A 12,585-nucleotide genomic window follows, 5' to 3' on the forward strand; every position below is an offset into this window, starting at 1 on the left:
TGGGGTCTGATTCACCAGACAGGCATTTGTTATGCACTTCCATAGAGTCGTTTCTCATCCTGGGTGATGGGCAAGCCGTGAGCACAGCCCCTCCAGGCTGTTGGACTTGAAGCTTTGCACATGAGACTTCTGGCTCCCGTGTGTGAGTGTGTGTGTGTGTGTGTGTGTGTGTCCCTCTGTCACATGCAGCAGGAATGTGGCCAGGACAAGATTGGAATTTTATGGTGGTAGGAGGAAGCACAATCAAGTAATCTAAAGCTACTTGCCAGGTTATGAGGTGTGCAGGTGAGCGCCTGTGTGAGAGAACTCTAGGAAAGAGCTGGACATGTTTAGTGACCTGCCCTGCTGCACAAGAAACTGTGCAAGCCGCAGTCGCTATTTGGTTTAATCTTAAGAAAAGCTGCTCTGCCAATGCAAAGAACTCCAGTCAAACCAGATTAGACCGAATTAAAATGCCCGTGTTTAATAAATGTGGCCCTCTCGGGTGGACCAAGACCGCATGGCAGGGAGAGGAGCCGTGCAAACCCAAAACCCAAAACCCACGCCCACCCCCTATCCCCACCCCCACCCCAGCCCCCGCCCCACTTGAGCCTAAATAGCCTGTGGGAGTGGTCCTGACCTCCCCGGGGGAGGGGCCAGGGCTTGGCAGGTTGGGAGTTGGAGTTGGACCAACACAACTCCCAGGCCAGGGGCTGGGGTGAGGCTTCCAATCATTCATCCCTGACTCCCTGGATATAGGGGTGTTAGAGGGCTGGGGTCTCACTTTCAATCAAACGTTCACTCTTTGCTCTGGCTGCTAGGTCATCCCATGCCACACTAACCAAAGTCACTAAAGATGGGGCAGATCAACTGTACTCGACTCCAGAACCTAGGAGAGTGAAATGTGTTGTTAAGTCCCCTCTTCCATGGTTTAGCTGGGTGCTTTTTTCTTTATATTAAAATTCTTGCTCTGTCACCCAGACTGGCTTAGAACTCCTTGCAGGCCTTAAAGATTATGTAGGTTCGTGGGAAATGCATCTTTCATTTTACAGACCTGAGCCTTTCATGTGCTGGGTAGGGGCAGTTAGGGGCCCAGGATGTCTACGGTGCGTGTTCAAGGATCCTTGTCCTGTTTTCCAGATGACTTTGGGAAGCTGTTGCTAGCAGAGGCCCTTCTGGAGCAGTGTTTGAAGGATAACCACAACAAAATAAAAGACTCCATCCCTTTGCTGGAGAAGAATGAGCCCAGGCTAACCGAAGCCAAAGATCATCTGAGCAGCGTCCTGAACAATGGGAGGCTGCCGGTGAGTCTCCAGGCTATCTTGCTCCAAAGGTCAGGGTGGGGCTGGGGTATCTAGGCAGCAGGTGTGCTCGGGTGGAGTCCTCTGATGGAGAAGAGAAGGGGCAGGCAGTTCTGAGGTACCTCCTGTCATCTCGACCTTACAATCTGGGTGGTCCTTGAAGTCCCAGCTAGCCCACTTCTGTGGAGATGAGTGAACATTAGCCACCATGCTAACTTCTGCTATCCCCTGGGCTCAGGAACTGCAGCATTTCATCAAGGCTTCCCAGGTACTCTTTACAGTGGAATGCCATTAACCCCACTTCTGTGACCTGGGAAAGGTGGTCGCTTAGCAAATATGGCTCCTGCTGCGGTGGCATCTCAAGCTCTGGGGCTGACTCCCAAAGAATAGAATAGATACAATGGCCAGGAGACTAATTGGAGAAAGACGTCTACAAGGCTTCAGTCTCAGAGTGAAATACTTTCTCATCCATTCTTTCCTATTGGGCTTTTTGCGAGGGTACAGGGACATGAGGCAGAGACAGGACAGGGGACTAAAGACCTGTTTAGCGCAGGAATCTTTATCTTAAGCCGAGGATGTCTTATAGGCAGCTTTCCACTTGGCCAGCACCTGGGTTTCTGACTGATTAGGTTGACAGACCAGGAACACTTCAAATTCGGAGTTGGGGTAGCTGACTTTTAATATTGCTAAGCAAAGACATTAGGAAAAAAAATCACAATGTAGCAGTGGTTTACCTTTGCTCTGTCAGAGAGAGAGACGCCCTGACAATGAAGGTCGGGATGGATATACTTCTTGGCCCCAGGAGCAGCTTTTAAAATAGCAAACATTTCATTTTAGGGATCATTCACTGTGTTGTTTCCCCCCATCCCCAACTTAGTGGATACTGTGTTGTAAACTGTCATTAGTTCACAGGGGTCCACCAGCTGCCACACCCACTCATCATGCCTGGGATGTGTCCTTCTGAGTCTTGCTGCCCTGTGTGTGGTTGTAATCACTGCTCATGGCCTGTATTTATCTTGCTCTTCTCTCAGGGGCCGTTCAGAGCTGTGTTCTAGACTATGTCCTGTGAATGTCCTTGGCTTCCTAGGATGGGAAGCGGGGAACCTATCTGGGCTGAGTAGATTGGGCTGAGTAGATTGGGCTGAGTAGAGAGAACTGAACCTATAACTTGAGACCACCACATGGAAGGGCAAAGACGCCACACAGCTCAGAAGCGATGTGGACTGGATCCCTCTGGGGATGTGTCGCCTGTGACCCTGACTGGGGAAATGGGTGGCCTCTTGGGGGAAACTAACAAATGGCTTTTTAAAAAAAAGTGGTCAGAGAGAAGAGGAGATAGGGCAGGGCTCCTCAGCGTGGTGCGAGGCATTGTGGGAACTTAACAGAAGGGAACTTCCTGGGAGCTGGGGGCATTTCTAGGGGGAGGTGGGGCCGAGGGAGTAGATGAAAGGTTTTGAGTTAGGCAAAGACAGTGAAGGAATGGGATTCTACAAAACCAGAGAGACGAGTGGAGGTGGAGCAGTTGGCTTCCATGGGGCTTGGCTTTGCCTCATCCCATGTCTCTTTCTTGGTCTCTCCAAGGGAGGATGATGGTGAGACTGGTGGAGGCTCACCTTCGGATCAAGATACCTTGACCTACCTACCCACTTGTAGACTGGGAAATCACCCTCATGCCAGCGGGAGCGGTTAGGGGTTGGAACCAGAACTTCATCTCCTGAGTGCCCTTGTGGCCAAGGGCAATGGCCAGAGCCTGGTTGAAAAGGCCAGTTAGGCACAAGGCACAAGGTGCTAGGCTCTTTTTTTTTTCCCCTGGAGACAGGGGTTTCTCTGTATCTTCGGAGCCTGTCCTGGAACTTGCTTTGTAGACCAGGATGGCCTTGAACTCATAGAGATTCACCTGCCTCTGCTTCCCAAGTGCTGGGCCTAAAGGCGTGCGCCACCACCGCCCGGTGCGAGCGCTGTTAGGAAGTGAAAATCTTCAGAGTGAAGTAGACTCACATCTAAGGCTAGAGTTTAGAGCTCCGGACTATGGCCCAACCAGACCAGCTCAGCCTCTCTCCTCAGCAGTACTAGCTGAAGTGACAGGGAGCACATCCTCTGCTAGGGCGGTTGGCCAGGGCCAAGCGGACCAGCTGAGTCCCTAAGGAGGCCTTAAGGGTCCTCAGAGTGGATGGAGACTTGCATATAAGCAGCACTACAGAGAGCAGGTTTGGAGTAGGTATTTTGGGCCTTCCGGGTTCTTCACTTAACCCTACTATTGCTAAGATGAGGATGGTGACCCAGCCAGCTTTCACTTCACCTCTGGTCCTCTGTCCCATGCTGCTAATGTGCCTGGTCCCCCTTCTAAAAGTTCTGCTGCAGGGGTGTAGGTGCCAACTTCAGGGTCCTCGTGGGCTCTTTCTAAAGCTTTCACCTATCCAAAGACAAACACATAGGCATCCTCATGAATATTAACCTTCATCAGGCGATGAAAGGAGACAGAGACAGAGACCCACATGGGAGCACCGGACAGAAATCTCAAGGTCCAAATCAGGAGCAGAAGGAGACGGAGCACGAGCAAGGAACTCAGGACCACGAGGGGTGCACCCACACACTAAGACAATGGGGATGTTCTATTGGGATCTCACCAAGGCCAGCTGGCCGAGGTCTGAAAAAGCATGGGATAAATCCGGACTAGCTGAACATAGCGGACAATGAGGAATACTGAGAATTCAAGAACAATTGCAGTGGGGTTTTGATCCTACTGCACGTACTGGCTTTGTGGGAGCCTAGGCAGTTTGGATGCTCACCTTACGAGACCTGGATAGAGGTGGGCAGTCCTTGGGCTTCCCACAGGTCAGGGAACCCTGATTGCTCTTCGAGCAGATGAGGGAGGGGGACTTGATCGGGGGAGTGGGAGGGAAATGGGAAGCGGTTGCGGGGACGAGGCAGAAATCCTTAATAAATAAATAAATTTAAATAAAAAAAAATAAAATAAAGCTTTCACCTAATTTCTCTAATTCCACCTCACACACACACAAACACACAAGCATACCTGCATGGACACATTTAATTTGGCTCATTCCCTTCCCTTGAGTATTCAGAATAAGTTCTGAATTCCTGAGGAGCCAAACTAGATCAGAGCCTTGTGGGGGCTTCAAGAGAGAGGAGACAGGGCCCAGTTCTGCAGCTGCTTGAAGTCAGGACACAAACGCACACATACGAAGCTATATGTCATAAGCATTGCATTAAGAGCCACAGTGCAGGCAGTGGACTCAGCTGTGGAGGCAGGGGGGGCCACAGGCAGGGGGCCACAGGCAGGGGGCCACAGGCATCACGGAAGACACCCGGAGGAGCAAGGAAAGGGTCTTAGGCAGTTCATGGTTTATGGCTCAATAGGGGAGGAGTATCTTCATCCTAGGTACCCAGGAGGATGGGCATGGTGGAGCAGGGACCTGCTAACATGTCTTTGTACTTGCAGCCACAGTACATGTGTGAGGCCATGCTGATCCTGGGCAAGCTGCATTACGTGGAGGGCTCATACCGGGACGCCATCAGCATGTATGCGCGGGCCGGGATTGATGACATATCCGTGGAGAACAAGCCCCTGTATCAGATGCGGTTGTTGTCAGAGGCATTTGTCATCAAAGGTAGTTGTGTACAGCTGTTTGGACCTCCCCCACCGCCCAGGTGTCTAGAGCAGGCAGCAGCACAGGGCAGTGGACGGTGTGATGAGGGTGAGCCTGCAAGCTCATGTCCAGCCAGATGTTAACCCAGGCCCTGGTTACACGCTCCCTTTCAGGACAGCCTGGATCTCAACGCTGTGGACTCAGGTTCTCACCTGGGCTTTGTTGACAACTGTGTGTTACCAAACTGGATGCCCTTGGGCAAACTGCCTCTTCACCTTTCTCGGCTTCTGCTGACTTATTTGCAAAGGGAGGTTGCGATAGCAGCCCTCCCAGTGTTCTCATGACCAGCTGAGTTATATAACTAGGTCAAGAAAACCTTAAAGGGCATGCCAGCTCTTGTCAGGCCTGCTCTGGTGACTGACACTGCTGGGATCTGTCACTCCCCAGGTGTGGGGCCCCTGTTGTGAGCAGAGAGGGGCTGCCAAGATCCAGGGATAAAGACTTCCTGTCCTGGAGGAGCTCTCAACCCTTCCAGGGCAAAGAACACTCAAGAAGAAACTCAGGGGCACAGGATCAGTGAGAGGAATTTCATGAAGGGGACTGGTTCCTAGCTGTGTTGATCTCCGCATACGCACACACAGAGCACATGCGCACACACACATGCACACACACGCACGCACACACAGAGAGCACACACACAGCCCACTCTGTGCCTGCTGTTAGCCTCAGTGGCAGGGAAATCCCCTCCTCCCAGACTTGTTGAAATTCTGAGACGTTTGGACATTGCTCTATTCCAGTAAAATCAACCCTCAGAGAAAAGTCTAGATAAGCCACCTGTATTCCTAATGGGTTTTGGAACCTGGCACTAGTCGAGTATGTGTTACCCTCTTTCTGCATGGGGAAACTGAGGCCTAGAGAAGAAAAGTACCTTGCCCAAAGTTACCCAGATGGAGTGAGGACCAGAGCCTCCTGTCTGTGATGCTGGCATTGGAAAACGTGCGTTCCCTCCCTGTTCCGACACAGACACACTTCTCTGTGGGCTGTGGGTCCTCACAGGAGCAACTGTAACTATGGAGATGACCTGGACTCTGGCTGGAAGGGCCCTGAGGTCCCCGAGTCCTTTCCATCATCCTAGGAAGCCTACCACGTTGGTCTCCCTGGGCAGGCGGGCTGGAGGGCAAGTGCCCACATGGTACGACGCAGACTGTAAGGGTCTTCGCCCTCTGCTTGCTCACCTCCCTCTGTGCCTGGGGCACTGGCCAGTCTTGGGAAGTGGTCAGTTTTTGGTGCTCAGGTCTTGGGGGTTACTTGGGAAGCACATCAGCTGTGGAAGTCCTGAACTGAATGTCCTCTCTTGGGTCTCCTTTTCAGTCTTTCCTCCTATCAGCCTTGCTCAATACACATTGCTCTCTGTGTCCTGCTCTCTCCTCTCTCCAGCATGCCTCCAGCTTCTTGGGGGAACACAGTCCTGGTGGTCAGAGGTCCTGCCAGGGAGGTAAGGATCCGGCATTGCTAGTGTGGGCTGCTCAGTTGCAGGCTCCCCATCCCTCAGCGACTGCATGTGTCCACCCCTGCCCCTTGCCTGACTTCTCTCTGCTTGTCCCCCCTGACTCCTCTCTGCTTGTCCCCCCTGACTCCTCTCTGCTTGTCCCCCCTGACTCCTCTCTGCTTGTCCTGTTGCAGTGACCACACCTGCTGCTTGGCATGTTGGGGTTTGCCTGAGCCTGTGTGTGCTCGAGACCATGCACAAGGCCATCAGTGTGTGTCTGCTATAGCTTCACCGAATCTGTGGGATCTGGGGGGGTCTCTTCACCCAGAGGGCACACAAGGAAATGGGAAGTGCTGGTGGTTGGACTGACTTCATTTGAGTAGTGACAGCAAGAGCCCTGCACTCACTGAGAATTGTACTAATAGCCATTGCATCCTCACTCCAAGTCAGGTATGACCTCACCTGGGTCTGCAGACCCCTGGGTCTGTGCTTTCTTCCTCCCATGTTCTAGTTGAGTAGCTGAGGCTGGAGCTGGTGGCTCCTGCCAGAGCTCACAGCACAGAATTTGCACCTAGGCAGCCAGACCTCATAGACAACCTCTGATGTAGTCCTCAGAAGTCTAGGCAGAAAAGAGTTAGACCAAATCCTTGTGTTATAGATAAGGAAACTGAGGAAGGAAAGCCATTTACCTAGTACCTGAGTTAGCGTCTGTTGGGACTAGCACCCTCTGTACCCCAGAGGCCTGCTAGCCTCTTTCTCATCCTGGGTGGCCTCTGAATGAGCCAGCCTGACCCACCCAGTTCCAGAACTTCTGGCTGTCGTACTATAACTTCCTTTTTCCTTTTCCATTTTAGTCTACTCATGTTTGTGTGTGTTGTATGCATGTATGTGTGGATGTATGTTTGTGTGTGTATGTCTGGGTCTTCAATGCATGTGTGTGTATGCATGTATGTGGGGCTCTGGAGTTGGTGTTGGGAATCATCCCCAATTGTTCTTCTGCCCTATTCATGGAGGTAGGGTCTCTCAGAGCTTGCCCTGAGGGTCCTGTCCCCACTGTCTGAGTTGGGGATTGCAGGCAGGCTAATGTGCCAACCCAACATTTCTGTGGGTTCTGGAGATCCAAACTTTGGTCTTTTTTTAAAAATTTATTTATTTATTATGTATACAACATATGTATATTTATTTGTTATGTATACAACATTCCTTCCATGTATGCCTGCGTACCAGAAGCGGACACCAGATCTTATTATAGATGGCTGTGAGCCACCATGTGGTTGCTGGGAATTGAACTCAGGACCTCTGGAAGAGCAGTCAGTGCTCTTAACCTCTGAGCCATCTCTCTAGCCCCAAACTTTGGTCTTTATGTTTGTGCAGGAAGTCCTTTATTACTGGGCCATTTGCAGAGCCCAGGACGACAGCTCTATAACCCTTTTGTGGGGGTTTCATTTGATGCTAGGCTACCCAGTGCACACGTGGACTGGAGGGAGAGCATAGAGCTGCTGTGTTAGAGGGGAGCCTGAACTCACCAGCCTGACAGACCTGATGAGATCAAGTATGAGCAGCTCTTCTTCTGGGGTTCAGGACAGGTTTCTGATCTCTCTAACCCCTCCTCAAAGACGTGAAAGCATACCCAACTCACCGTGTTCCTCTTTAGAGCAGAGGGACTTGGCAGTGTGACCCTCAGAGCATCTAGGACATAAGGTACACTTCCTTATCGGACTGGGGCTCTTGTTTCTAGGGAGGCAGAGGGGCTGACCTTAAACCTCACTGGGTACCTTGAGAGAGGGCTGCCTATAGTCTAAGGATTCTGTTTTTCAAAGGGCATCATGTGTAATATGTATGTGTCTATAGGATGGGAAATACATGACCATTCAACTTCTCTAAGGGTAAAAGGGGGTATTGTCTATCTCAGGTATTGTTTCATTCAGAAACAATGAGGACCGGCCAAGTGGTCCTCTTGTTTGGTGGCATTCCAGGAGGGTGAGGGCTCTGGCCTGACTCTCAGTCTTCTGGACATTTAAGGGGACGGTTTGTGAAGAACGGGCTGCTGCTGAGGGGAGTACTTCAGATGGCCTTATGGTCTCTACTGGTGGAGGCCTTGTCTGTGACTTTGGGACTCCCTAGAACTCTTGGTCATTGCCTTTGACATTTGGCGTAGGATCTGTGGATGAGGAACCTGAGCCACAGACTATGTTTCTCAAAGTGCTTGGATCTCTTTCAGACCCTGAGGGGTCTGCAGGCCTTGGGACTTCCCTCAGCCTTCAGCCCTCAGTTAAACAGCTAAGCTGTAGGTGGGACTAGGGGCCCGCGGCTTCGAGCTCTCACCTGCAGGTAAGGGGCTGCTTTTCAATTCCGGAGCTGAGGCTATGTATCTGGAATTCCAGTTTTTCAGCTGAGAGTTGGCAACATCCTTACAGCTCCTCCATTCCTTGGCTCAGCCAAGCTGGCATTTGGTGAACCATTATGATGAGCCAGGGGTGACATTATCTGATCTATGGCCTGCTTGATAGGAATGACTTTTCAGAGGGAGAGGAGAGTGCTGATACCAAAGTAGTTAAAAGGCATTGAGGGAAGAGCCCTAGAGCCCAGGCTGCTGTGACTCCTGCCAGGTCACACCATGAGCAGCAGGGGCAGGATGTGAGCCCAGCTCTCTGACTCCAGCTTTGGCCTCATCCCATATACTCAAGGAGTACCAGTACACCTGAGCCACTGTGAGAGAGGGAAGTGATGGGCCCTACCTGATTGGAGAACCTTTTCCAGTCAGCTTGGAAAGTGACCTGAGCCTGGAGCAAACCATTGCTGGCTTAGCAGAAGAATAAAGCCCAGGGAAGTGGGGAGGATCACACCCTGTATAGGAGTATAGGAAATATAGGAGTGGATGAGTATAGGAGAGATGAGACTTCTGGGTGGGGTCAGGTGCCCCACTGAGAGGGCATTGGGAACTGAGAGCTGGCAGAGGGCTCAGGTATCATGGTTGGTGTCCTAGAGTTTTGACCCTGGGTTGCAGCACTATGAAGTGTTCCATAGCCTCTTCGCCCTCCAAAGGTCTGGGTCTAGGACCTCTGTGGGCCCAGAGTAACAAGCTGCCCTCTTTTCTGTGGGTCTAAACCCTGAGGTTTGGACCAACTCCAAGTTGCTTTAAGACCTGTTCTCAACATCTTGAGCCTGAAGTAGTTGGCACCAGACTACAACATCTAGTTCAGAGGGCCATTGTGTTCAGCTTCCTTCTCCTCATGCCTGTGCCGTCCATTTCTCTGGTACATTCAGTGTGCTGATGACACAGAGACCCCTGTGTCTCCAGGCATCCCCTGGAGCCTTCCAGACCTAGTTATTGCTTCTTAATTTGGAACCATTGTGGCTCCATCCTTGATGGAATTGGGGTAGGGGGTAGGGGTCCTTCAGGACCAGAGCTGCCCTCTGTTTCAGCCAAGCTGGTTTCATCTTTCCTGCCCAGCTTTGGGAAGACCAGCTTGTGGGCTCTGAAGAAATGTGACCTTTGTTCACATCTAGTTAACTCTAGGAGAGGGAAATTGAGCGGCTCTGCTGCCTAAGCCTTTTCCTCCTCGGGGTGTTAGGTGTGGGAAGGTGGTTTCTATTCACTTCCTGCCAGGGCAATCCTAAAATATTCTGTTGTTTTTTAATGGCTTATTCAACTTTTTTAAAAATAAAAGAGCACCAGCCGCTCCTGGGCCAGGCTATGGTAACATAACAGGTTTTTGTTTGGCTGTATTTTGCCCTGGTATGGCAGGAATTAGGTGTTGGCTTTGGCTCCTTTCCCAAGGTGTAGGCTGTCTGGCTTGTGAGGAAGGGATGCACCCCGTATGCTGCTACCTGGGCCCCAGGTTGTGGGCCTCAGAATGAGAGGCTGTCTTCCAACTAGAGAGGAGGCATCTCAGGACAAGGTTGGGTGTGTTCACTGCCAGTTCACCAAGCTTACACCGAATGCCAGCTGGGTGAGAAGACCACAAACGGTAGAGATTTATCTTCTGCTGCTGTGGCAGTTAAGGCAAGATGGCCCCACAGGAAGGCGGTCTTGGGCTGGGGAGGCAGTAAGCATGTGGTTTTCCTGTGTTGTGTCCTGGTAGCCCCACAGAAGCAACCTAAAGGAGATGTGTGCCATTGAAGGGACAATGTGGCAGAGCAGCTTGGTCCATGGCAAAGAGCTTGCTTGTCACACTGGAGCTGAGAGAGCTGGGCTAGAGTTGACTAGGCTAGAATCCCTCTGTCCCAGCCCTAGTGATTTGTGTCTGGCACCTAGACCTCCTTTGGTAAAGGTTCCACACCTTCTGATGGCACCACCAGCTTTTGGAAAGTGTTCAAACACACAAGCCTGTGGGGCGCTTGTCACACACAGCCTAAAGCCCCTCTCCTCTGTCCACGAAGCCTTCCCTTGGAAGTAGTTGGGGGTGTGGGTGTAGTTGGGGCTTAGGGTGTGTATTTGAGAAGGCAGCTTGCACACTTGTGTCTACCCTACCAGCAGGGTAGACAGCTGTAACTCAGCCATCAGATGCTCCAGCGACAGATGAGAGAAGAGCCTGGGCTTTGGAGAGCCTTGGTGGATGCCAAGAGCAAAGGAAGACGCGAGAGTCTGAGCTAGGCGGAGAGTTAAAGCCAGAGGACCAGCATCCGGTCTCGATTTTGGCACTTATATCTAAAGGTCTTGGAATGAATCTGTTCTCCCTGAGTTAGATCTCTGACCTGTGGGCCTGGAGAAAATTGTGTTTACTAGGAGGACATTGTGAGCATCATAGCAAAGCACTTTATAATATTCTATTTGTTTACTTAGCATGGTTTTTCTGTGAGCTGGTCTTTATCAGTAAGCCCCTGTTTCTGTTTAGATAAACTAGGACCTTGGTCTCCTTAAATATTTTGAGACATATCCTTCCAGTCTCATTTCATTATAAGTCCATAAGCTATGCATTGACATCTACTGTTAAAAGCTAATATTTTGCAAGGTGCCATGATGTTTACCTGCAATCCCAGCTGCTGGGGAGGCTGAAGCAGGGGATTTGCCAATTTAGGCAACACAGAGACCCAGTCTGAAAATTATTTTAAAACCATTTTATGAGAAGCCGGAGAGATGGCTCAGTGGTTGAGAGCGTTTGCTGCTCTTGCAGAGGACCTTGAGTCTGAGCACGCACACGGTGACTCACCACCACCTGGAGCTCCGGTCTCAGGGGATCGAATGCCCTTTTCTGGTTTCCATAGGCACCAGGCATGCACTTACTACATGCAGGCAAAACATATACAAAAAATAAAAATAAATAAATCTTTTAAAAAATGATGTTAGGGCTGGGGATGTTGGTAGAATGGTTACCTGCCTGGCATATACAAAGGCTTGGGTTTGTTCCCCAGCACCACATAAGACTAGGCTGGTGGCACATCCTTGTATTCTCAGCACTTCGAAGGTAGACCCAGAAGGACCAGAAGTTTATGGTTATCCTTTAGGCTAGCCTGGGATACCTGAGACCAAAAGACAATGTAAAAATTGTGTTAAAACACATGTGTATACACACATATTGTACACATACATACACACATATATGTGGGTTTAATCCCCAATATTAGAGATACATAGGTTCATATATATCATAACAATCCCAAGAGCTGAGCATGGTGGTATACTTTTGTAACGCCAGCATTTAGGTGGGAGAGGCAAGGGGATCAAGGGTTTGAGGCCATTCTCAGCTGCATAGCAAGACAGAGTTTGAAATACAGAGACCCTGTCTCAAAAAAAACAAAACAATGAAAACACAAAGCATGCATTTTCACATTGGTCACATGGCGCTGTGTAATTGTCTCCAGAACTCTTTCTTGTAAAACTGAAAGTATGTACCACTCACAATACTTCCTCCTTTTCCCCCTCCACCCCTCCACACTCCCACCTCTGGTGATCAGCCTTTTATTTTTGTATTCTATGAATTTGAATTCACTTTATTAGAATTGCATAGTATTTATCTTGATTGTTTGCTTGTTTCTCTGCGTGTAGCCCTGGAACTCGCTTGGTAGAGCAGACTGGCTTTGAGCTAACAGATCTACCTGCCTTTGCCTTCCAAGTGCATGGACTAAAGGTGTGCACCGCCACCACCCGGGTACATTTATCATTTTGTGTCCAGCTGATACAATTGTACAATCTTCTGTCGATGGAAACTTGGAGTATTTCCCTGTTGGGGTTGTCATAAATAATAGAACTGTGAATCTGGATATA

General features: G+C 50.3%; 1 protein-coding gene across 4 annotated transcripts in view; it reads left to right on the top strand.

Moving 5' to 3' along the window:
- Positions 1-12,585, top strand: part of Ttc7a (tetratricopeptide repeat domain 7A) — a 110,705-nt gene that overhangs the window by 7,569 nt on the left and 90,551 nt on the right. For 3 of the 4 annotated variants that reach the window (XM_041630983.1, XM_041630981.1, XM_041630982.1), the window contains exons 2-3: positions 1,120-1,283; positions 4,741-4,909. In XM_041630983.1, the coding sequence (XP_041486917.1) occupies positions 1,120-1,283; positions 4,741-4,909 (333 nt within the window). Of the gene's footprint in view, positions 1-1,119; positions 1,284-4,740; positions 4,910-6,325; positions 6,384-12,585 lie in introns of those variants that run through there. The other variant, XM_041630984.1, reaches the window with a different exon arrangement.

This window comes from Microtus oregoni, unplaced genomic scaffold, assembly GCF_018167655.1.
Source record: "Microtus oregoni isolate MIOR12 unplaced genomic scaffold, Mior012 000036F_ref0000092, whole genome shotgun sequence".
Taxonomy (NCBI): domain Eukaryota; kingdom Metazoa; phylum Chordata; class Mammalia; order Rodentia; family Cricetidae; genus Microtus; species Microtus oregoni.